At 43.0% G+C, this 1,799-nt stretch overlaps 1 protein-coding gene across 1 annotated transcript; it reads right to left on the reverse strand.

Annotated features, from left to right (window-relative positions):
* Nucleotides 1-214: 214 nt before the first annotated feature.
* Nucleotides 215-1,048, reverse strand: LOC118005587 (olfactory receptor 7A10-like). Its single transcript, XM_034997553.1, has 2 exons — nucleotides 701-1,048; nucleotides 215-415 (listed from the first exon to the last, which is right to left on the reverse strand). Exons 1-2 carry the CDS (start codon nucleotides 1,046-1,048, stop codon nucleotides 215-217), a joined length of 549 nt encoding a protein of 182 aa, XP_034853444.1.
* Nucleotides 1,049-1,799: the final 751 nt, after the last annotated feature.

Raw genomic sequence — 1,799 nt, forward strand, 5'->3', positions numbered from 1 at the left:
AAGGGGAAAATTGTATATCAGAGAGAGCAGAAGCCTAATAAAGTGAGTTACTTAATGTATGGAGAAGTTGAATTCAAACAAATGGAAATTCCAGGAATTAAATAGAAGGAGCCGATTCTACCTCCACAGTCTGATCAAAGAATGGCAGTTCCTGGCTTTGAGGCTGTGAGTCCTGCAATCATGGGCACTTCTTCAGCCCCAGGACGATTGGCCCTTACATCACTGGAACCCCAATGATTCCTTTCAGAGCCCTTTTTATGTCTTTGTTCCTCAGACTGTAGATGAAGGGGTTCAGCATGGGCGTGACCACAGTGTACATCACCAAGGCTACTGTACCTGAGTGGGAGTTCTGGGTAGCAGCAGAGCTAAGGTACACACCGAGCATCGTGCAGTAAAATAAGGAGACAACAGAGAGGTGAGATGCACAGGTGGACAATGCTTTATATTTGCCCTGAGCTGATGATATTCTATGTATGAAGGAAACTATCTTAGAATAAGTGTAAAGGATCCCAGCGAAAGGACCCTCACCCAGGAGGACAGCTGCAAAATACATCACCAACTTATTAAGTAAGGTGTCAGAACAGGCAAGTTGGATCATCTGACTGAGTTCACAAAAAAAGTGTGGGATTTCGAAGTTTGTACAGAAGGACAGCTGCAACATCATTAAATTCTGTAACAAGGAATTCAGGATAGAAATGATCCAGGACACCAGAACCAGCAGTCCACAGAGCTGGGGGTTCATGATGACCATGTAGTGTAGGGGGTGGCAGATGGCCCCAAACCAGTCATAGGCCATCACACTCAGGAGAAAGACATCTGACACAGCAAAGAGCATGAGGAAATGAATCTGCGGGAGGCAGCCTTCATATGTTATGACTTTGCTCTGAGTCTGGATTTTCCACAGCATCTTGGGGATGGTAGTGGAGGTGAAGCAGATGTCTACAAAGGACAGGTTGGCCAGGAAGAAGTACATGGGCATGTGGAGATGGGAGTCTGTGCTGACAGCCAGGCTGATGAGCAGGTTTCCAAACACAGTGATCAGGTACATGGAGAGGAAAAGCCCAAAAATAAGGTGCTGCAGTTCTGGGTCCTCTGATAGTCCCAGAAGGTGAAACTCTGAAATTTGTGTATCATTTCTTGGTTCCACGTGGTGGAGGTGACTTCAAGAACAGAAACAAATAGCATGACTAAGTTTTACACAAACTTGTATTACTCTCCGTTTTTAAATGCTAATTTTTAAATTTTGTATTCTAAGAATTCACTTTAATATGTTGTGCATGGATATGGTCCCCTTCAGGAGATTCCTTGTACCACCATAGTTTTGGAATTTTTGTTCTAATCACTTTTTTTTCCCAAAAAGCCATGTATTCTAGTTTTAATTTAAAAATTATTCTAAATTTCAGAAATATAAATAAGTTCTGGCCACGTTTTAGGCACTGTGTAGGCAAGGAATACAAGGTGGTAAGGGACAAAAGTCCCTATCATTCAATGATGGAGAAAGAATACATTAACAAATAAGAAACTTAAATAGCATTTCAGGTGGTGGCAGGTGGTATGAAGAAAAAGAAAACGGGGAAAAAGCAGAGAGTGAATAACTATTTTCATGGGTATTTAGGCCATTCTGCAAACAAGGTGACATTGGAACACAGACCTCAAGTAAGACAGAGGGGTAGATGATGGATTATGGGGGAAGTGTGTGCCTGACAGAGGGAATGGCCAGTGCAAAGGCCCCAAGAAAGGTACTTGTTTCCAAGGTTCAAGTCGAAGAAGCAAAGCCAGTGCTGCAAGGGGAATGAGCA

This window comes from Mirounga leonina, unplaced genomic scaffold (genome assembly GCF_011800145.1).
Source record: "Mirounga leonina isolate KUSES-001 unplaced genomic scaffold, KU_Mleo_1.0 Mir_94, whole genome shotgun sequence".
NCBI classification, from domain to species: Eukaryota; Metazoa; Chordata; class Mammalia; order Carnivora; family Phocidae; genus Mirounga; species Mirounga leonina.